Consider the following 23,643-nt stretch of genomic DNA (forward strand, 5'->3'; position numbering starts at 1 on the left):
CTGTGGTATGTTTTTGCTTTTATTTATTTTTTGTTTGCTCTAAAAGGAAATTAAACTCTGCATTAACTGTGTGCCTGCAAGATCGGTACACCAACACAATTACTCACGGTCTTTAATATTATATTAAATTAAATTAGAAGTAATTGAAGAAATAATGCCACTCAAATATTGCATGTCTCATCCTCTCATTCTCATATATTGGGAGTACAATGATTCACCAGGGTTAGAAAGTACTGCCATACGCCACAAGCATAATTCCCAAAACATGCAATACTTTATACTTTTGGATACTTTGCTGGTGTAATTTCAGGTTTGTTGTGACACTGTTTGTATTAATAATCAGCCAATTTTGTGCTGTAATAGCTCACTTATTTACAGCAGACCTTGAGGTTCGGATCTTGCAGAAGAATACTACAAACTCACTCATTTCTGTATTATATTCATTATTATGTATCTTTATTAATATTTCAACTCTACGAAATGCGAGTACAAAAATATCACACCAAGTCGCACTGACTACAAAGAGCATAAGTAATGTTTGCAACCCTCAGAAGACTGTTCTCTCCTTCTGCTCTCAAACACACAGCGATTTAGGGAGGATGTGGTGTTTTCACAGTGGCATCTCAACACTCTTTCTGCCTTACCGCAACATAACTCAGTATTACTGAGAATGGAACTGCTTTTATGTTTGAAGCCCATTTTCTCCTCTGTGGATGTCTGGTTTCCACTCAGGTGTAACAGTCAATTCAAGAACAAAAGCAGTCGCCTGCCTGACCGGAAAAGACAGAGATTATAATTATGCAACATAACCCTGACATACTTGATGTCTAGACCAGTTATTGACAGGTCAGTGCAGGTCAGTCATCTGCATCAGTGGGGCTTATACACTCCCTTACATGAAGGAGAAACCACGATACTGCAGTGCATGTAGTTCAGTTCAGACTAGATGATACAATCCCTCGGTCTTTGCATATCCTTGAGCAGCTGTTGAGCGGGGTCATCCGAGTATATAAAAAGTCCTGCAAAAGCATCAGAGTCTGATGTTAAATATAAAACAACTTTGCACTGTGTTCACTCAGCTACCAACGACCCACCAACTCTGCAATTAATTTACTCTTAGTGTCATATTTGCATTGATGTGATGGGAACTGGATAAAACTCGGTTCAGCAGCAGTGCATTTGGTGACAAAGTTATTCTGGGGAATGTTTTCTTATTGCAAACATCCTCCCTCCAAGTTTCTTATTCAAAAATCTTCACCGGGGGAAAAGTGCTGTCAAGGCAGTCATTTGAGTTTAAGCGGCAGACCATGGGACACCTGGCGCACACAAAATTTACAATGCCTCCCCAACTCCTGTCTATCCCTGCGCTTAGTGGTGGACACTTCCAGGTTCCATTAACCTTCAGATGAATGAGTATGCTGCCACAGCCTGTGACAGCATACTCCTGTGACTCACAGGAGCCTGATTGAAAACAGAGTTTGGGTCAGCAAGCTCCGTCTTTGCATCCGCCAGACTCATCCCGCTTATCGTCTCCTCTGCCCTCTGCCCAACCACTTCCCTAATATAAATTGTGTGTGTTCGTATGACCTGTCACACAAAAGGGTCATTGTGAATACAGATTGTGCGCGTTTGAACGTGTGGCTTTCTTCTGCAAGTCAGCACAAACAAGAGTTACAGTGGCTGTTAGTCAGGGGAAAATAAAGCACTTGAAAACTACTGATTTTATCTTAAATGAAATAACAAAAACGGAGAGGTATTACATTTTATACTGATATATGGTGCCGCAGCATGTGTAGAAATGAATACAGCAGATAGGATCTAAGCATTGGAGCTCCAGACATGCAGTACATCATAATTCATGAAAAATGTAAAATTGTTATTGTGTTACTTCATATAACATTTTGTTTTCAGCTTGCTGCTCCTTTATTCTGATATGCACTTGCATTTGAAACAGCAAATCACTAATGCACCATATTAACTGCACCTGGAACTATTTCAATTTGCGAGGTTACAGCTTTTGAAGAAAATGCAGTTCTTTTTTTTTTATATCATTCTTTGATGGCACCACTACAGTGTTAGCAGTATACATGTATCTTATTTAATATATTTCTAATGAATGCCATAAAAAAGTAATTTGCATTCAAATTTGTATAATTCTTTTTTTTGTAGTGTAGATTATCAGTGGATTGTAAATTTAAGATGTAAAAGTGTTATATTTATGTCTTTTTTTTAGAAATGTTTTCCACTTAAATATTCATCAGTCTGATAATTTGCAGAAGCAATTCACTTTTGTAGTACATACAGAGCAAATGAACAACTTTTGTGTTACTACTTCACCTACCACTAGTGATAATAAAAATAACGACAGAAAATGATTCTTGTTAAGAACTACACAAGAAAAGGCTAAATGTGTATGATGTTAGGCTCCACACAGTTATTACTGGAACTACTTTCTAGTGAAAAAAAGTAGTCCCTACAAAAAGCGTGTGCAGCAGTTCCTGTAGATTATTTACAATACGGTTCATTATCTGTGGAAACAAAGGTATACTTGCTGAAAACAAAAAGTAAAATAATTGTGTTCTTATTTTTGTGAATCCAGAGAGTCAATTAGGACCAGACTTGCCACCACTGTGGACTTGAAGGCGGTAGCAGAACGTGTTGTGTTTTTAATCAGCGCGAGTAAAGATTTTTCTGTAAAGAACTTTCTGTAGTGCTTTAATTAAAATAGTTATGCAAGTTATGTGCTGTAGAGCTTAATGCTAAGCAAGAAACAACCACCAAGCAAGTCAACCACATTTGCTTGGTGTTACTTTGTGATGTCGCGGCCTATAAAGGATTGGAGCTAACCAAACCATGATGGGGGTGAATGTGAGACCTACTCCAGCTCACATGAAAGCAAATCAAACACCTCTAAGGTAAGAAAACTCGCTGCCACTAATACAACTTCGCAGAGCCTTTGCTTTACGCTATTTACTCAATGAGTGATATCACTGATTAATTCAAATGGCAACAACGCGCCGCTACAGTCTGACGCGAGTTATTCACAGGTGCGGGCAGAGCCTTTGATTTTCCGCCACAGCTGTTTTTAATTTCACTGATTAGTAATCACTTGGGCTATAGGAGACAAACAAATGCTTTAGAGCGAGACGTTTGACTTAGATTTCTGCTCTATACATCACATATTAATGCATTTGTTGGCAAGCGTCTTGACTTTCATATAGGCTGATGCAGTGTCTTTGTATTGGGGACCTCCGCTGTGTTGAGTGGTCGATAGATACTGCAGAGAGAGAGAGTTTGTCTCCGCATGTGTGTTATGTTTGTCGTTATTTATTGATGTGTGTGTGGAAGCAGACTTCATTTTTGTTTTTTTTGTTTTGTTTTCACTAATATTTATTGATCGTTTTCGTAGTGAGGATTTGACACAATCTGCACAAATGCACTGATAAACCAGGGTTTGAACTTTACTCAAACATTATTCATTTACCCAATGTTTTTTGACCCTCATGCCACCTTTTTAGAAAGTAATGTTCTTCTCCTTAAGTGCAATAAATGTGCACTCTATAAATTGTTATATAACCCCTTATCCTTTGAATGCAGCTGTGCAATTTTAAACATTAACCGTGTAATTTTTATTTATTTATTTGTTTTCCTTTATTTAACCAGGTAAAAAAAACCTCATTGAAATGTAAAACCTCTTTCAAGAGTGACCTGGCCAAGGTGGCAGCACAAACACAGAATGTTACTCCAAACACACAAGACACAAGTAAAATACGATCAAACACTGCAGGAAAACAAGAGTGGGATTTACATGAGTGCAATCACAAGAACCTAATGTATTTATTACTTATTTCTCTGTCTTTTATAATTGTCTTGAATTCTCCCAGAGCTACGAGATGTGTCAATTTCAAGTCGTTCTGCACAGAGTTCCAGGTAGACGGGGCAGAAACCTTAAAAGCCTTTTTGCCCAGTTCAGTTTTGACTCTCGGGACCTGCATCTGTGATGTCCATAGAGTGCAGGCCATATAGACTGTGGTTGCTACACATGTGTAAACACAAATATGTAGGCAAAAGTCCAATGGATTTATAAATAAAAGTCAGCTAGTGAGAGAGTCTACGGACATACAAAGAAAGACAATGTGCGACGGCATATAAGGAATTATGTACACGATAGCTGCAGCCAGTAATAAAACGCAAAGCACAGTGGTATACAGATGATACATAATGATGAGATTTACTTGGTGGGATAGCACAGCCTGGGGTATTTCAATTACTGAAAACCTTGAGTTTTGCTTTATTTTTATGTTCTGTAACACCAAACCCTCCTTCTCTGCACCTTAAGTGACAAAAATGTCATCTTTATAAATGGCTATAAACTAAATTACAACTAGCAATGATCAGACATAGGCTTAATTTTTTTTAATTGATTTTCAGTACTTTCTGAATAAGCTACCACTTGCTGTAGTGGCAAACGCAAACTTAATTTCAATCATTCGCTGTAAGCAGGTTCCAATGGGCTTGACTCGTAAGCACTGTTTCAATTCTTCAATCACCAAGGCACGGAGGAGTCATGTAAAGGGCTTGCACATTTATTTCCACTTGCTGACATTCTGGGTTACATTTCCATCCACATATATCCAAGCCTCTCTTGGATCAACAACACATATAAATATTTCCTTGATGTTCCCGTTGTGGATGACGACTTAGATACAGTAACATAGCGGTCAGAAAACCTTTTTACACCAACCCTAGCACAACAGTACCACCTGCTGAATTACCAGGAAACTTACATCTATGCCAAACAGAAGAAAATGGTAAAAATAATGATGAATATTAAAAAAATATAAATTTGAGGCTAGGATCTCAAAATAAAAGCATAATGATTAGAATGCATCATTGTATGTTCTCATGACAGGGAGATGCAAAACAGTGTTTACATGGTGACATGGTGAAACAAACATGTCATTGGAACAGAAGTCAATGTTATCAAATATGACAGATATACAAACCTTTTGGTAGTTGCATTGCTGACGAAATCACTGTGTCACTTCAGCACAGCAGGCTTTCCCTCCACAAACTGGCAGATTTCATGTTTGCCAATATTTGCAGCGGCAACATCATTCATTCATTCATTCATTCATTCATTCACAGGAAACCACTGAGAAAAAGGGATTATGAAAGGAGTATTTCCTCATCAGTTAATATTCTGTCATTTTAGCTTGAACAATTTAGGAAGCAAGAGCCTGTATCAAATAATATATATATATATATATATATATATATATATATATATATATATATATGTATATGTATGTGCTACAGTTTCACATACATATAAATAGGGGAATTCTGAGAGCCCTTGAGGATTTTGCACTGAATCACTAAGAGATCAATGAGTCACGCTTAATTTTAGTGACACACACTGTGGGTTTTCTGTGACTGTAATCCTCACTAATCACAGAAAGATAATTATTATTGCAGTTGTGATTGTTTCACTGCTTATTTCAGATTCATTTATCTGCAGTGGCAGGTGGATGATGTGTCAGCATCCACTTACGATTCTTCTGCCAATCACATCAATCCCGAGTCAATAATCCTTCTATATCCTCACTTCAGGCGAATTGTGTGGATCTCAGGTCTTCACAATTCATTTCCATCAAGCTTCCTGCTGTGAGAAGAGATCTTAGAATTGTGATAAGAGCTTAGAATTTAATCCCAAACTCGTGTAAGATTATCATACAAGAGATTGGAACTTTTGTAGTTTACAGAAAATACCCAAACACAACAAGTAATTGTCGAATAGATTTTTAAAATAATGATAATATTTTACCTATCCAGGGTGTACCCTGCCTTTCGCCCAGCTGGGATTGGCACCTGCACCCCCGTGACCCTCATGCAGAGGATATAGCGGTAGAAGATGGATGGATAATAATATTTATAACTTCTAATAGAACAATCTACAGGCAGCTGAGGCACCCCCTTGTCTACATTGCAGCATGTATATGCAATGATTAGAAACAAAAACATTTAAAATCACCAGAGAGACAAAACAAGATACTTAAGACATACAAACATTTTTTTAAATCACCGCAAAGGGGTATAAAACATTTGCAAAGCAGTTCATTCGAGTAAAAAGACACACAATCTCTTTTAAAAATGGATTAAGTTGCATCACAAATTTAACTAAAATATGTGGAACTTGCAACTGTAGATAAAGAAACAGCCACAGAGCAGCTCTTGGCGTAAATCAGTGTGTTTAAAAAAAAAAGCTGATCTTTTCCTTAGCTGAAAAGATTTTGGCTCCTGCTGTGCATTCAACAAGCATCACATGCAATATTATATTTTGGTAGGAGAGGAAGCTTTCTTTTTGATCCTTAGTGTCACACACAATCCCCCAGAAACTCCCAGCATTCACTTTTGCATGATGAAAAACAGTGAGACAAAAGTCCATAGATTTTTGCACAAAATAATGAACATGAGAAGAAGCCTGACTGGTTTAGTCACATGTGGGCAACCACTAAACAGAAAAAGATGACTTTCATATAGGCTGATGCAGTGTCTTTGTATTGGGGACCTCCGCTGTGTTGAGTGGTCGATAGATACTGCAGAGAGAGAGTTTGTCTCCGCATGTGTGTTATGTTTGCCGTTATTTATTGATGTGTGTGTGGAAGCAGACTTCATTTTTGTTGTTGCTTGTTTTTTGTTTTGTTTTTACTAATATTTATTGATCGTTTTCTTAGTCAGGATTTGACACAATCTGCACAAATGCACTGATAAACCAGGGTTTGAACTTTACTCAAACATTATTCATTTACCCAATGTTTTTTGACCCTCATGCCACCTTTTTAGAAAGTAATGTTCTTCTCCTTAAGTGCAATAAATGTGCACTCTATAAATTGTTATATAACCCCTTATCTTTTGAATGCAGCTGTGCAATTTTAAACATTAACCGTATAATTTTTATTTATTTATTTGTTTTCCTTTATTTAACCAGGTAAAAAAAAACTCATTGAAATGTAAAACCTCTTTCAAGAGTGACCTGGCCAAGGTGGCAGCACAAACACAGAATGTTACTCCAAACACACAAGACACAAGTAAAATACGATCAAACACTGCAGGAAAACAAGAGTGGGATTTACATGAGTGCAATCACAAGAACCTAATGTATTTATTACTTATTTCTCTGTCTTTTATAATTGTCTTGAATTCTCCCAGAGCTACGAGATGTGTCAATTTCAAGTCGTTCTGCACAGAGTTCCAGGTAGACGGGGCAGAAACCTTAAAAGCCTTTTTGCCCAGTTCAGTTTTGACTCTCGGGACCTGCATCTGTGATGTCCATAGAGTGCAGGCCATATAGACTGTGGTTGCTACACATGTGTAAACACAAATATGTAGGCAAAAGTCCAATGGATTTATAAATAAAAGTCAGCTAGTGAGAGAGTCTACGGACATACAAAGAAAGACAATGTGCGACGGCATATAAGGAATTATGTACACGATAGCTGCAGCCAGTAATAAAACGCAAAGCACAGTGGTATACAGATGATACATAATGATGAGATTTACTTGGTGGGATAGCACAGCCTGGGGTATTTCAATTACTGAAAACCTTGAGTTTTGCTTTATTTTTATGTTCTGTAACACCAAACCCTCCTTCTCTGCACCTTAAGTGACAAAAATGTCATCTTTATAAATGGCTATAAACTAAATTACAACTAGCAATGATCAGACATAGGCTTAATTTTTTTTAATTGATTTTCAGTACTTTCTGAATAAGCTACCACTTGCTGTAGTGGCAAACGCAAACTTAATTTCAATCATTCGCTGTAAGCAGGTTCCAATGGGCTTGACTCGTAAGCACTGTTTCAATTCTTCAATCACCAAGGCACGGAGGAGTCATGTAAAGGGCTTGCACATTTATTTCCACTTGCTGACATTCTGGGTTACATTTCCATCCACATATATCCAAGCCTCTCTTGGATCAACAACACATATAAATATTTCCTTGATGTTCCCGTTGTGGATGACGACTTAGATACAGTAACATAGCGGTCAGAAAACCTTTTTACACCAACCCTAGCACAACAGTACCACCTGCTGAATTACCAGGAAACTTACATCTATGCCAAACAGAAGAAAATGGTAAAAATAATGATGAATATTAAAAAAATATAAATTTGAGGCTAGGATCTCAAAATAAAAGCATAATGATTAGAATGCATCATTGTATGTTCTCATGACAGGGAGATGCAAAACAGTGTTTACATGGTGACATGGTGAAACAAACATGTCATTGGAACAGAAGTCAATGTTATCAAATATGACAGATATACAAACCTTTTGGTAGTTGCATTGCTGACGAAATCACTGTGTCACTTCAGCACAGCAGGCTTTCCCTCCACAAACTGGCAGATTTCATGTTTGCCAATATTTGCAGCGGCAACATCATTCATTCATTCATTCATTCATTCATTCACAGGAAACCACTGAGAAAAAGGGATTATGAAAGGAGTATTTCCTCATCAGTTAATATTCTGTCATTTTAGCTTGAACAATTTAGGAAGCAAGAGCCTGTATCAAATAATATATATATATATATATATATATATATATATATATATATATATATGTATATGTATATGTATGTGCTACAGTTTCACATACATATAAATAGGGGAATTCTGAGAGCCCTTGAGGATTTTGCACTGAATCACTAAGAGATCAATGAGTCACGCTTAATTTTAGTGACACACACTGTGGGTTTTCTGTGACTGTAATCCTCACTAATCACAGAAAGATAATTATTATTGCAGTTGTGATTGTTTCACTGCTTATTTCAGATTCATTTATCTGCAGTGGCAGGTGGATGATGTGTCAGCATCCACTTACGATTCTTCTGCCAATCACATCAATCCCGAGTCAATAATCCTTCTATATCCTCACTTCAGGCGAATTGTGTGGATCTCAGGTCTTCACAATTCATTTCCATCAAGCTTCCTGCTGTGAGAAGAGATCTTAGAATTGTGATAAGAGCTTAGAATTTAATCCCAAACTCGTGTAAGATTATCATACAAGAGATTGGAACTTTTGTAGTTTACAGAAAATACCCAAACACAACAAGTAATTGTCGAATAGATTTTTAAAATAATGATAATATTTTACCTATCCAGGGTGTACCCTGCCTTTCGCCCAGCTGGGATTGGCACCTGCACCCCCGTGACCCTCATGCAGAGGATATAGCGGTAGAAGATGGATGGATAATAATATTTATAACTTCTAATAGAACAATCTACAGGCAGCTGAGGCACCCCCTTGTCTACATTGCAGCATGTATATGCAATGATTAGAAACAAAAACATTTAAAATCACCAGAGAGACAAAACAAGATACTTAAGACATACAAACATTTTTTTAAATCACCGCAAAGGGGTATAAAACATTTGCAAAGCAGTTCATTCGAGTAAAAAGACACACAATCTCTTTTAAAAATGGATTAAGTTGCATCACAAATTTAACTAAAATATGTGGAACTTGCAACTGTAGATAAAGAAACAGCCACAGAGCAGCTCTTGGCGTAAATCAGTGTGTTTAAAAAAAAAAAGCTGATCTTTTCCTTAGCTGAAAAGATTTTGGCTCCTGCTGTGCATTCAACAAGCATCACATGCAATATTATATTTTGGTAGGAGAGGAAGCTTTCTTTTTGATCCTTAGTGTCACACACAATCCCCCAGAAACTCCCAGCATTCACTTTTGCATGATGAAAAACAGTGAGACAAAAGTCCATAGATTTTTGCACAAAATAATGAACATGAGAAGAAGCCTGACTGGTTTAGTCACATGTGGGCAACCACTAAACAGAAAAAGATGATGTCATACTGGGTTTATGGAAAGGCTGACAAAAGAGTGAGGATGTCTGATAATGACCGCAAATACAAAGCACATGAGATGAGAGCAAGTTATTACTCTCTCATCTGATGTTAAACACTGATTAAAAGCGGAGCACTCAATCAGTACTAATTGATTATTATTTATAACATGTCAGCCAAGGCTAGAGGAGTCTTTCATTCTCAGTATGTGTGCTAAAAAAAACCCAAAAAAAACCAAAAACCTATTCATCGCACTTATGACTAGCACTTCATAGTTTGGCTTACTTGAAGCTCTTACTTACTTCTAGATCTTATTTGTACCCAAATGTTTAAATGCACTTATTGTAAGTCGCTTTGGATAAAAGCGTCTGCTAAATGACATGTAATGTAATGTAATGTAATGCTAAGGCTTAAAATCTCACCTGCCACTGTAATTATCAGAGGCCCCTGTTATCTCACCATTACTGAGTACCAGTACTGCGGGCTACTAAAGATTGAGTTGGCTCAACTGCTAATTACTGTATATCCTCAATTTGTTTTTTAAAATATGTATTACAATAATGTCTCAGCACAGTTACTCTCTAGTAATTTATTTATTTACAACATTTCTTTAATTGTCTATATCAATATTGACATAATGTATATTTGCTCCAAGTGATGGAGGGATGGATTATAAATGTTTTTTTGAAGCACAGTCTCTTACGTGCCATTTCAGCCACTTCCTGTTGTTCATACTTTGGTAACGTCTTCCATCGCCCTCGGGGCCAAATCATTAGGGATGACAGTGATAGGAAATAGTCTTGTCAAGTGTGATTCATGCCTCCTTCCTCTACATCGCCTCCTCCCGAGTCGCATCCCTCTAACACGCATGGTGCCAGTATGCACACCTCTCAAGTGCAATTCAGGAAGCTGTTGTGACGCAGATATGTTCACCCACAACACAGACTGCCCTGCTTCTTGTTCATTGTAACTGACCAACATGTCCGCCCCCCAAAATACTTCAACTACAGTATATTGAAATTTAAACATTAGAGGGAAACGGTGAGTAGTGATACGGGGGAGTAGTTTGGGAGTAATTCTCTTTTTGGATCAATGCTGTACTGACAGGGATTGTGATGATGATTGGATTTTGTGTTATAATTTTGTAGCAGCTTCAGTTTAATACTCATTTTGTAATCGATTCAAAATGATAAAGCCACTTGAAACACTTGACACCGTCAAAATATTGAAGGACCAGTCTGTAGGATTTAGTGGCATCTAGAGGTGAAAATGCATATTGCAACCAACTGCCTCCATGGAAGAGAAAAATAATGAAAAGATAACAGTTTCTGTTCATAGACACCCCCTAAATTCTACACACTGGACTGACTTTATGTTCTAATGAGAGGTTGAGATGATTCATTATTCAGCCCCAGTCTGGGTGCCATTTACAAACTGTGAAAATATCAAAACACTCAATCCACACTGTCCTTACTGAGAAACTGTGTTGTAATGTAGTCACCACTCTCATTCATACCCTCTGACAGTCCAGCTGCTGCAAACACTCCCTAATGTTTTATCTTGTTTCATCAACACAATCCCAAACTGTCATTCCATGTTGAGCATGAATGAGTATACTGCACAGCTCTCACAGTGATAGTAATGATGGATGGGTCACGATTATCGCATAATCGATTAGTCATTTTATTTGATTAAGTTGATTAATGTCAAAGTCAGTTTTCCCTGCTTTATTGTATTCAGTATCAGGTCAGACATGAAGGGTCCGTCTGCAAGGTGCAAGACGGAGTTGGATCTCCGAGGCGGGACTTAGAGAGTATATACTTGTGATCATGAGGCATCTACATAATGTATTGTCTATGGAGAAAACACACAACTAGAAATACAACTTTTTGTGTTGTGGAACACTGTTTTAAGATCATTCAAGGCCAGAAATTAGTCATTTCAAATTTAACAATGTGGTTTATGTATTCAGATATGTCGTACTTGCAGTTTGGCAGTGACATTGTCACAGTTGAACAGCTCCGCTTATGCTCGGGGCTCACAGTGCCCGGCACGAAATACCCTATTCTTGCTAGATCAAATTATACTGAGGTAGAGTTTTGGTACTTGAAACTAATTTCACAGATGAAGCAATTTTTTTTTTGTAATGAAACACTGTAAAAGTGCAAAATATGGCACCGTTAAGACCAGTTTATTACATTTCCTATGCTTTAATGTTTTTGCTATACTCAGCATTAAGAACTGACTGCTCATCCTTGAGTTCAGATTAAGCGCATAATCCCCACCATTTGCAATCATTTCACAGCAAGAGGGTTTTTGTCTTTAAAATTCACACTGCGTTGCAAAGAAATCAAGAGCGCTGCTCTCTAAAATCCTGCCTTGTGGACTTGAGATGTTTGTTGAGTGCTCAGAAGTTCAACTTTGAGCCAAAGTTGGAGGAGTTTATCCTGGAATGCACATTTTTGTCACCATCGTCGGGCAGATTCAACAAACAAGTGAAAGCCTGTTTTTGCACCAAACACAACGAGTCATCAGCCTCTCGATACTTGGCCTAGATCCAAACTGTCACATTATTTACTAAGGCACACATCTAACAGCTCAGAGATGTGCTGAGAGCAGCACACTGTCAGACCACCCAGTATCTATGAAAAGACTCCAAGTATAACATTATCAAGGTACAAAACCCAGACAGAGTTGAGTTGACACAACAGTTTAATCTCATGTTTGGCAGAGGGTCCTGCCTATTGAATCCTTCCTGTTTGTGCAGAACTTTATATTGGCTGTGATTGAGATCAAAATCACCAAGGGACTATAAAAGTAAGGCTTTTTCTTTTTAACTTAAGAGCCCCTATTCTGTTTATGAGCTAACAGCTTTTATGAGGCTTCACTCGACGATAAAGTAAATGCACAAACAACATTAGTCCTATAATGGTGCAGCTGTTGTCCCTTTTTGCCCCAACATCAGATACCGTTTTCATTCTTCTGTCTTTCGCACTATACACTCAAGCTGTTCTGTAATCGCTTCATCATTTGAGGATGTTAGTGCATCTAATGCAGAAAAACACAAGATTGAGGGCAGTGAGAAGAAGAGAGCTCCAGTCATGTAAAGCTCTGCACAAACAAGCAACAACGGATTTTTCTATTATCTTACACAGGCACACACACACATACACACACAGGTTTGTGCAGCTATCCTCTTACAGACTCTGCATTGACTTCCATTCATTTGTACAGCCTTACCAAAGCCTTATCCCTAACCTTAACCATAACTAGTTAATGGCTTACCCTTACCTTTACCTAACCACAATTCAAATCTTAGCCTTTAACTTAGCCAGTTCCTTAGAAATGACGTTATGCCTCTTTAGGACCAGGTTTTGGTCTCCGTGAGGAATACTAGTTCCTACAAGGTCAGTGTAAAGGGTCCTAATGAGGTAACAAATACAAGTATACACTCACACCACACACAGCTATAACTCCAGGAAACCACATCCCATTTCTGCTTCTCTGCCTTTAGTCTTCCCATTATGGTGGTAACAGAAACGATTAGTAGAGTTTAATGAGCTCTGCGGAGATGAGCGTTCTTTCTGCTGCTGTCTGCTTCACAGCTACAGAACGCCTGCGGCCCAACTCCATGGAACGAATAATGTGTGCTCCTCTGTCTCTTTATTGGGAACAGTAGGTGGGAAAAGCTTGGTGACTCGTCCTCGTTTGATGTTCTCGTGATTATATGCGTGTGTTATACGGGCAACATGCTCAGGGTTTGTCGCGTCCATGACCGGCTTTTTATTCACGAGCGTCACTGTCGTCCCTCCAGTACTGGGTTTTCTTGATTATGTTGACCTCAGTTATACAAATACAGTTTGTTCAATCCTGATTACATGACGGAGGAATCCGTCAGTTCTGCATCCATCAGTCCAAAGATCCACGCCCTTTGAAAAGAAAATAATTTGAATATTTGATTAAAATATTTAAACTAATGATTGTTATCATTACCACTTTATCCACAGACTATTTGCTTTATTAATACTCTGCTCATGCTGCAAGTGTGTAAAGGTCCCATTTTAACTTCCAGCACAAATTTGTGGCAGTCCTTGAAAAATGATGAAATTGTTTATCGAAAAACAGACTAAGTTTCTTCTAAATGACAAATCAGTAGATCGCTGTGAACAATTTAAAATAATTTCAGTTTGGAGGCATTAATGTTAGTAAGCAAGTACAGTTGTATTGTATTGGTATCTGTAGGGGGCAGTGTTGTATAGCACTACTACCAGACCATGCACTCAAAGTTAATGCTTCTGTATGATACATTCAGTAAGGTAGGTCCTACTTAATAAGGAGGTGAAGAAATGTCATTGAACTACTTGAGAGACTACTTGAGAATTGGAAACACATTAATCACAATTTCAGCTGAAATAGACACAGCTATATAACACAGGCACTAAGTTGTATACTCATTTACTGAAAGTCAACAAGTGAAAATAATGTTCTCAATTGGACACTGTTTCATATTCTGTGCACGTGTTATGGTTATATATAATTAAGTCCAGTTTTTTTAGTACTTAACACCAACATTAAAAAGATTGGATGAGTATGACCTTGTTCACTTCAGTGCACTGCAGCAAGTTTAAATCTGACACTAGAAAGTCCTCAGAAATGGATTTTGGGATCTTTTCTCTCCATATTTCTCAAAATTGTGCTGATGTGAGCAGCTCCCACAAAATAAGCCTCTGTTATCTGTACTCAAGCCTGCCTTGTGCCTTGTGCCTTGTGCCTCCTGCCTCCTGTGCCTTCAGATTTGCAGCATACATTTATTAAAACATATTTCATTGTTAGTGATCTTATTTCTACTTGTGCTTGCATTGCTCCCTCTTGAAAAGATGAAGGCCTGATGGGATGCCGCGGTGACCTCTACTCCTCATTTCTTGCGCTGTTGCTGCTTTGGAGGAAAACAAGGCACTTTGAGATTTGCTCGCTGGTGATTTGACAACCAGGAGGGAGAAATAAGAGAGAAGGCAGATCGAGAAAACAAGACAGGGAGAAATACACAAGCGGAGTCACAATTTTATTATTATTTATTTTCGTTCTATCCACCACTAACTACAGCATTTGTATTTTTGATTTTTCTGTCATACCTCTACACAATTACCTCTCTTTCATCACTTTTCAGGTTTGCTGAAGGCAACTTGCAGGTGAAATTTTACTGCAGTGTGAAAAAGACCCAGGTTTTTTAACCCAGTCTGCATCGAGTTTGCTTGTTCTCCCCATGTGCGAGTGGGGTTTCTCCGGGTTACTCTGGTTTCCTCCCACAGTTAGAGGTTAAGTGGACTCTCATGTGGAGGACAAAGCGGTGGACAATGTTACTTCAAAGGCTTAACGATTGCTGTATTGATTACACAGCAAGCTGTGTTTGACGTTTATAGTGTAATGGTGACTGTGTGTGTGTGTGTATGAACTGTCATACTGTAAGGAAATTAATTATATTGATTCAGCTCATGGTGAGAGATTCACCATGAGCTTCAATGATCAGTAGCTAATGAAATGTTATTCTCTCAGTGACAATTCCTCTGTAGTGGTATCTTTTTTTTAATCTGTTCCAAAAAGAAAATCAACATATGTGGAACATATGTGGAACTTTATTTCAATAAATGAATAAATGAAATTGTAATTATATAGTTAGTTTACGTCTTCATGGATGATTTTAGATTTGCAGTAGTTTTAGGTAGCTAATAAACGACTGTATTCATAATTTAGTTAATGTTTTTGTTTAGTTCAAAACTAGAGTGTATTGTCTGTTGTAAAGATTTGTGTCTGAGATGTTGTATAGGATTACACTAGATTTTTTTATCAGAAATCCAAGCCTGGTTATATTTCCCTGCTTCTGCCTTATGGTCTTTTACTGTGCTAATCCTATAATACTCAAAGTTATTGAAAATAATTAATACATTACAGAACTAGAGCCAAATCTCCATCTCCAATTTGCTCTGGTATCCTTTTGTAGCTGGCCTCATAATATCTCTTCTCTATCAAAGCTGTGCTGCCGACTCATTTAAACATTTAAAAACATTTAAAACAAGATATAATGAATTAAACATTACAAGACTCAATGAACTGTGCTTCACTTTAGTTTTTTTATGATGTAAACTGGAAAAAAAAAGCAGCATTACTCAGTAGTGCTTGCATGTTCACTGTTTGACCAGGAGGGGGCACCAAGACTATGCAGCTGAAATCACACCTGCCAAAGCACAAATGAAAAAGTGGAATCACATTACATTGTTAGGAAGTGAAAACATGTTTTTATGCCTTCAGATCAACTAAAATTAAACATAAATTGGAAAAATGGTAAAGAACAGACTCACTCGCTGACTGAAGTGCACAGGTCTGTGAACCAAGCCGACAACCAGACCTCTCACGTAATCAAACATCAGACATCTCAATTTTTACCTTAAGGGAATACAGTCTTCTTCTTCAGCCCCCTCATTCCCTTCTTATCTCTGCCGCCTTCACTGTCGACTTATCAAATTGGCGCCTGGAAGCTTGTTTGCTTGGAAATGTCAGCAAATGTTGAATTATTTTTGGTTATGCAACATATTAATCTATACTCTCTTTTTTTGTGTGTGCATAATCTTTACATTTGCAATCTTAAAGACCCCATGCAAAGTCTTGGATCAAAATTCTTTGAATTTAGCAGGTTGGATTTTTTAATTTGTCAGAGATGTTTTCAGTAAAACACAAGGGATTTAATGTAGTAAATTGTGTATCAGGCGACCTTTGCATCGCCGCACCCATCTCTTCCTTCATTACTGACTAAGCTGTAACTACGAGGTTCAGCAAAGTTTAAATGCTAGAAAGATGGATAATGAGGCATTAGGGGTTTGTGCATTAGTCATGAGAAACCCAAAAAATACTTAATACTTAAATAAAAGGTGTGAATATATTGATATTTTGTTTCATTATCCAACATTTCTAGCATGTGGGTGGCCTCGGAAATAGCTGCGGTGACCTTTCAGAGGCCGAGGGGGATTAATGGTAAATGGAAGAGGATTGAGGAAGTGTGTGTGTGTGTATGTAATACAGTAAGGCCAGCTAATTTATAATGTGGGAGCCTCGCTAAAGAGGAAACCTGGAAGGAGGGGTTTGCCAGGGACAAGGACAAGAGCAGGGAAACAAAAACAGGATGACTCTCTGGCCGACATGGAACATTCTGGACCAAAGGAGGCGTTGAAAGAGAAATTTGATGACAGTGTGACAATAGGAAACGAAGATCTTCCACTGTGTTATCTCAGTAAGAAGGAAGGAAGAAGAAATAGTCTGTGTGGGATTTCATGACTTAATGAGCTACCTAGGCTTGGGTTGTTTTTTAATTTAGTACCTTTTTGTTGTTGTATAATACCTTTTCCTTCATGCTAAAGCAATGGTAGCTCAGTGGTAGAGTGAGTTGTCTTTCAACTTGAAGGTGGTGGTTCAATTCCTGGCTCTGCTAGTCTACACGTCGATGTTTTCCTTGGACGAGACACTTGACCCCACGTTGCTTTTGACAGCTTGTGAATGGGTATGACAGATGAAAGATAGAAAAATGCCCTGTGCATAGAGATGCAGCCCATTCACTCACAGACCCATATGAGTGAAGTTTTAAAGTGCAGTTTTAAAGATATTGACCAGACAAATGACAAATGATGCTCTGCACACTCACAGCCTATTTATGCACGATGTTTGTATTTGTGTCTCCCTCTAGCTGTGCAGTCTCTGAACAGCCTGAATGACCAGATTGCAAGCTTCATGGTGACTGGACCAAAGTCCGTGGAGCAGGAGAAGCCCGTCTTCCCTCCCAGTGAGACGGAGACCCTGCAGAAGTCCATGACCCTGATGAGGCACCTCCTCGTGGATGCTCAGGTACGTGAAACGTTTGGGACTTCATTCATAAAGAAGACAGGAAACAAGAAGGCAGGAAAAGAGTGACTTCACTTAAGGCAGTGTGAGCTTTGATCAAAATAAAACTCCAACAACATTGCTTTCAGCAAAAGCTTGCAGTCAATGACTGCGGTGAACCGTTGGTCAATTGCAATTAAGAAAATCCATTTCAAAAATTAGCTCTGTATCACATCCACCACACGTCATAGGAATTTTGCTGCGTCACATTTGCTGTATGTGGTTGTCATGGCACTTACATGCGGAATTAATTAGATTTATCAGGAATTCAAACAACAGCAGTTGAAAACTAATATTTTGTGTCAGTTATTTTTTTCCAGCCTCTCAAACGTGAAAATGTGCTGCCCTGTCAGTTCCACAATATCAATGCAAAATTTAAGGCTTTTGTGTCTTGGACTTTTGACCTGTCAAAACAAGTGGACCTCACTGTGGCATCCTGGCATTCAAGATCTGATGGGCTTTTTTGTTTTGTTTTATTTTATTTTATTTTATTTTATTTTATTTTATTTTATTTTATTTTATTTTATTTTATTTTATTTTATTTTATTTTATTTTATTTTATTTTATTTACTAAGTGATTTACTGCTTGATGAACCTAAATATACTATATATTAAGGAATAATTAGTTGTAAGTATTCATTAGTGGACAATGCTATACAGTTACACGGTAACTGATAAAAAACATCCTTGCGAACACTGGTTGAAAAAGACTCTGATTTCTGAAATGGTGAAAGAGCAGAAACCTTGCTTTTGCAGATATGTGGCAGACTTGGAGTGTGGGAAGACACTTCTTGCTTAATTTTGCACCTGTGCAAATAGTTTGTGAAGATTCAGGATGTGACTACTAGTCTTTTCCAGAAAAGTGCCTCAGATGAAGTGAAGTTTGTGCAAAAAGGTTGTAACAACAAGGTTAAGTGTCCACCGTCAGAGTCGACTGCCACTTACATCCTCACTGTGCAATGACTTATCTGCAGAACTGAACACAGTGCCGGGGAAATATTGTAGCAGTTAATTTATTTCTTCGTGCCCAGACCCTCCCTTGACTGCATGTTTGTTTAAAAACCTCTTATTCAGCGATGACCCCAGAGTCCTCAAAACTGAATTTTCTACAGCATCAATCATCCAAGTGCAGCTGCGAAAATGTCTGAGGACTGATGTTTGTGTACTGCTAACGTGGCACCTTTTGTTAACAAATGAACTTGCTGAACCATTATTGCATTGTCAAACAAAGACGATGGGGACATGACATAATTGGCAGCCTTCCCTGTGTGTGCATAATCTCTCTCTCTCTCTCTCACTCCCTCCCTCACTTTTATCCCTGTGCGTTTCATTTGTTCTCGCTGATTTCACGTTACCTGGACAATTAGTGGAGGAAGGATGCAGCCAAGTCAAAGGCCCGATTAACCTGTGTGGAATTTGATATGCATATGCTTGTTGTGTTACTTTATTACACGGTGTCACACATTTAGCACATGAGCAGCAGTTTAACAGATGTTAAATGAAAACAGTCATGAACTCAAATCTTCACCATGTTTTCTTAAACTTTTAAATACATGGTGGTTGCTTCTTCTGTTTTTGCTATTTTGTCTTTTAGTTTCTCCTGCTCTCTCACTTTCCGTTTGTCTCTGACAATACACGGCACACTAGGGCAGGAAATAAGGAAACCACTAGGCAAATGTTGACTGACATTGAATGTCATATTGCACTGTTGCTTACTCTCTAATTCTCTCTCGAAAAGATAGGTAGCCGTCATTCTCTCAGCTAGTCAAACGCCACAAAGTATGGGACATGTCTGTCAGTAAGGATCGCTGCCAATTTTCATTTCCTCAGAACACTAAGCTCCATACAGTATAAGCTGCATGAACACAGAATAAAAAGAACAAGAACTTACCCGGTGTTCCTGGTGAATCATGGACATTTGGCTGTATTCTACTTCCTGTCTCACGCCCAAATCCATCTATAACCATTTATCTAGTAGCTGCCTGAATTACAGTAAGAGTGACTATACTGTCATCTTTGTGAAAATGAGGCCATCCCTGATTGATTCCACCTGATATTCTGCTGTGACTAAAGGGTGGACACCATTGATGAATAGGTTGTCCACTAATGTCTGGAAAATAATCAAATATCTCTTCATCTTTGTCTACTACATTATTATAACTTACTATGTTCATTTTAACAAAACCTCCACTAATGTCCTGTGAGAAACACGTAACAGCAAAGCTGTGTCATGTTGATCATCTTTTGCCATGTCCATCTGGTGTGTTTTCCACTGTTAAGCTGGGAGGAGTTTGGCCACAGAGCTTTTTGTCACGACCCTCCCTCTAACTCTCCTTCCCCGTGCTGTACCCAACTGTGACTTCATTAGCTCAGCTGTCACTCCTCAGGGGAGAGGAGTCGGAGGGGGAAAAAGTGAACGTTTGGGAACAGGGGGGACCACGTAGATGCAGTTTGGAGGCCAGAAGAGGTGACTTTGAGTGGAGACACTAATAAATAAGATCTGTCTGACTCTCTGTGACCCTCCACTCTGCTCTGATCATCAGTGAAGAGCTGCAGACGTGTTTGTCACTCACACGGAGAACATTCACTTCACTGTTGGAGTAAATGTGTAGAAAAACAATCCATAAAAAAAAACATTTTTCATTGCATTAGATACATACAAAAGGTCAAAGTAATGTTTAGCCTTAAGAATATGTATTGAACACAAAGCACATCAATATTGCGAGCATTGCATGCTGTTCTGAGGAAATCAATATTGTGTGCAATCTTGGTTTTCCCTTAAACCCTTGTATTTCTCAGCATCTTGGACACAGTAAAGGTTGTTGTTTGAAAACAAATAGATGGTAATTTGGCTTCATCAATCAATGTTTTCATTTGGTTGAATAATGGAAAAAGGAGCCACCCTCAGTAGTTCACCTGCAGAGACTCATCATCGAAGGTTGCAGTTCCCACAAGCTCAATGTAGATTTTTAATTATTTCTTTATTTTTTTTGCATGTGATGTGATGTAATATGATGTTTTGGTCTTTGTGTTCTGGTTTACCAAAACTTCCTCCCAAATCACTTCACATTCTATATATTATATCATATTTTTAGGTTGAATGGCACACACATTTTTGCATCAGTTGAGTTATTGTTGTGTGGTGTAACTCCTAATACTCTTATTCGTGGCACAGAGTCATCAGCAGATTTCAGAATGTGTTTTCAAGGTCGTCATTTGTGATAGCTGTAATTCATTTAAAAGTCATCGGGAGACGCCAGAGTGGCCAGACACATTTTTTTTTAGCCTATTATAAATGTGTTACTGTATTTGCAGCAAAGCATGTTACATCTTTAGAAAACTATGAAGGCCAAACTGGACCAGCCATACACTTTAAAGACCTGTAAAGGAGTAACTTTAGATGGACAGACACGTGGTTGTCTATAAAATGAAGGCTAAACATTACCAATAAAGCTAGGCCAAATACCATACAGTGCTAAAATATTACGTGATGTAAGTGCCGTTGTTCCAAATAATGACACCCTACTTTTAAAATCTATCATAATTGGGCCAATATAGTATATTTGCTCTACACCTGAGTCTCTTCAAGTTAGGATAAACCCTGTAATTTAGCCAAAGCAGTTGCATTTCCTTCTGAGCTTAGTAAGGATAAAAACTGAGCTGAAAAGAGAGAACCATAAATCTGTCAAGTGGACTTGGAGTTATTACGCCACATCAATCTTCTCATTGTTTTGTGTATTCTGGATACATTTCCAATTTGATATTTCAGCACAAAGGACTGTGCAAATGCTATTACTGTTGCCTGGGGTCATTAATGGAAGAGGACAGGCTGTATAAATACAGGGAGGAGGTGGTGTAGAGGCAGTGAGTGTGTGATGGGTCCGGCTGGGTCAGTCTGTGCCTCTCCAAATGGGGTCTCAGCTGGCCCTGCAGTGCATGGTATTTCCCATGCATAATACATCACCTAGGTCCCATCTGCCCTCTCAACCTTTCCTCTGACTCCACCCGGCCTGGCTAATGGGCTCTGCTTCCATGAGGGCCAGCCTGATATACTGCCTATTAAAGAGGGTGGAAATTGGATAATCCGCGTCAAAGTGGGTTTTGTCTTTTTATTGTTGGGGGAAAAAAAAATACCAAGCAGAATTAGCTCAAGGTTTGAAATTGAAAATATGTCTTTCATATCAAAAGCAACTAGCTTGAATTTGAGGCTATTTGTTTGTCTTTATTTATATAATTTGAATTGTTTTATACTTATTGTTATTATGCAGTGAGGTTACTTCTAGAGAGAAGGTCACCCTCTTCTCATTTTAAATCCCATAGTCTGAAGAGTTCTGCCCTTAATGAAATGTCTCCTTCATTCAGTGAGGAATATATGTAAATTGGTGTCCTTTAATTTGCTTCTTGTAATCACATTTTTTTCGGGGGGGGGCATCGCAAATTTGTTGAAATACACAGTTTTACTCTTTCACGCTGGTGGATTTGGATCATAAGCAGATATTGAAAATGATGGCTTATCTTGTGAAGAACAAATTGAAAACTATTTAATGGAATACCACAGTGCTGAATGTTGCCCCCAGAGAAAAGAGCGTTCTGTCAGAGCCCAACAGTAATGTTATGGAAATTGTTGTCTGTCAGTGGGAAATAAAGTGGTGAAAAAAAAACCCAAAAATTATCATTTGTTTCTTCTTAGACTTTGATAAACAGTGTACAAAGTCACTTATTAAAAAAAAAAAAAAAATGTCTTGTATATATTCTGACATTATAGCAAATGCAGTTTAAAATACTTGTGGGAGATGGTGTGAGGCCCCTAAATCATCACATGAAATTGTGACATAGTATATAGCTCCCAGTGCTGGGCTTTCATACTAGTTAAGGTGAATATGAATGGGTTTGAAGAATTTAAGTAAGTAAACACACATTTAAAGTACATAGGTGTGGAATGGTGAAGTTCACCCTGAGTGCTGTATTTTTACAGAACTTGTATTTACATATTAGTGTATGCATAGCTGTCTGTCTATTAAAAAATAAATAATAAAAGTGGCTCAGGGGGAGACAGTCGGAATGTTCCCATGCTCAGTTACATTATTTAGTTGGACTACTGTCCTTGGTTCAGTATACAAGCACGGGCCGGGAATTGATTTATTGAATGAAATGTGTTTGATTGCACTACGCTAGGTGGCAGTATGCCCCCTTACAGCTTGTTAGAATTAGGTATTTTCTGGTGTGACCTATCATGTCATAAACTCTACAACTTGAGTTGGCAGATGGTTGGTACCAAGTTGAGCATAATATATGCACCTTTCAACCATTTATAACCTCAAAATATTTAATTATTTAAGCAGACAGAGCAGAAATGTCACTGTTTTTACGCTGCTGTCTTCTGTGTACAGGCTTCCTCTATTATTTCAGTCTAGTTGAACGTATACATCCAATACTAAATCAACTCTCAATCGCAAGCACAAGTGTGCTTGTCTGACTTATAGACAGGAGTATGTACAGTTGGATTTGCAAGGAGTCACATTTCATAAAGGAAGGCCTTCATTTCCTCTGTTGTGTTGTGTGCATGGCTGTATGGGTCTGTGGCATTTTTCTTGCAGTTCATAAAGAGATCATTGTCTGTTTCCTCAATTATATTTTCTCTTTTGATTTCTATGTGAGTTGTGTTTACTGTGCTATCAAAGCACAGATGTTGTAACGCCTTGACTCTGACACCTTTTTTACTCTTCTTACATCTAAGAGTGGTTATAAATACTCTTGCTCTCTGCAACTAAAACATAACAATGTGTGCATAATGAAACACAGGACAAACCTTAGACTCTCCATAGGCTTTAACCCTTTCTGTTGGAGGTCAAAG

At 38.1% G+C, this 23,643-nt stretch overlaps 1 protein-coding gene across 9 annotated transcripts in view; it reads left to right on the plus strand.

Annotated features, from left to right (window-relative positions):
• The window catches only part of LOC131468847 (kazrin-like), a 160,946-nt gene that overhangs the window by 16,864 nt on the left and 120,439 nt on the right, over window positions 1-23,643 (plus strand). For 8 of the 9 annotated variants that reach the window (XM_058643499.1, XM_058643500.1, XM_058643502.1 and 5 more), the window contains one exon: window positions 17,596-17,753. In XM_058643499.1, the coding sequence (XP_058499482.1) occupies window positions 17,596-17,753 (158 nt within the window). Of the gene's footprint in view, window positions 1-2,896; window positions 2,916-17,595; window positions 17,754-23,643 lie in introns of those variants that run through there. The other variant, XM_058643506.1, reaches the window with a different exon arrangement.

This window comes from Solea solea, chromosome 11 (genome assembly GCF_958295425.1).
Source record: "Solea solea chromosome 11, fSolSol10.1, whole genome shotgun sequence".
NCBI lineage: Eukaryota > Metazoa > Chordata > Actinopteri > Pleuronectiformes > Soleidae > Solea > Solea solea.